Genomic DNA, 982 nt, shown 5'->3' with positions numbered 1-982 from the left:
TTCTTTGTTAAGGACATTATGAAATTGATCATGCTCAAGCATCTTGTGATATGGGAGATCTTTCACGTAAATTTTCCGTGCCAAAGAATCGTGGAGTGTTTGGTTTCTAAGTCTTGGCCGAGAACAAACGTGAAGCGTTTCCACCGATATTTTTGCAGTGTATTTGTTGCTGACCGGGAGGGGGGGGGGGAGGATCCTTAACAGATTTACTCAATTGAAACATACTTTATTTAACATCATCAGTTGTTACCACTCTCCGTATTTCTGGATGGTATCTTGGATCCAGTTAGTAAAGGCGCTAACGTCAGTGAGCACGGTGAAAGTGGATCCACCAACGCAACCGGATCCACGTGAAAGCAGGCCAACTACTACGCCGTCTTGCACGAGAGGGCCTCCCACGTCAGCCTGTAGGAATGAAGGATCCAATTTAAGTTACGTGCCTCTATCAACTCCTTTTATGCTGGGAAAAGTCTCACATACTGTACATACAAAACAGGTAGGGGAAGGGGGTGCAACTGTTGTAGTTGGCTTTGTCGGCACGCCCGATGTGCTTGTAGACACAGGGCCTTCAGATGTAGTTTGGTTAGCCGGAACTTCGGATGTGCTAGGCTCTACAGGAGCTTCAGATGTGGTTGCCTCCGTCGGCACGTCCGATGTGGTGGGCTCGACAGGGGCTTCAGATGCTGTTGGTTCCGTTGGAAAGTTGGGTGTGCTAGGATCCTCAGGGACTTCGGATGAATTTGGCTCGACCAATGCACGGAGCTTTGAAGATGCTTCGGAATTTACTGGTACAATTGAGCACAAACTGTGAGGTGCGACGTCGGACAAGTCCCCACAGTTAGTCGTATCAATGGCTTCAAAAGAAATATCCGAGGCAAGTTCTAGCTTCCACTCGTCTGCAGCACTCTGACCCGTAAGCACTCCTGTAAAAATCGGAAACTGCTCTTAACAAGGGAAACATGTTTCATACATCGTTTATTTA

At 47.5% G+C, this 982-nt stretch overlaps 1 protein-coding gene across 1 annotated transcript in view; it reads right to left on the bottom strand.

The window, feature by feature from the left end:
* Positions 1–205: 205 nt before the first annotated feature.
* The window catches only part of LOC113210247 (uncharacterized), a 13,569-nt gene continuing 12,792 nt past the window's right edge, over positions 206–982 (bottom strand). The window contains exons 4-5 of the mRNA XM_052268491.1: positions 490–923; positions 206–405 (exon numbers count right to left, since the gene is read on the bottom strand). Coding sequence (XP_052124451.1) covers positions 247–405; positions 490–923 — 593 coding nt within the window. The 3' untranslated portion in view covers positions 206–246. The remainder of the gene's footprint in view (positions 406–489; positions 924–982) is intronic.

The sequence above is a fragment of the Frankliniella occidentalis genome, unplaced genomic scaffold (genome assembly GCF_000697945.3).
Source record: "Frankliniella occidentalis isolate FOCC.00 unplaced genomic scaffold, Focc_3.1 Scaffold70, whole genome shotgun sequence".
Classification (NCBI taxonomy): domain Eukaryota; kingdom Metazoa; phylum Arthropoda; class Insecta; order Thysanoptera; family Thripidae; genus Frankliniella; species Frankliniella occidentalis.
Note: the sequence above shows the minus strand (reverse complement) of the source record. Positions and strands in the feature narration are given on the sequence as shown.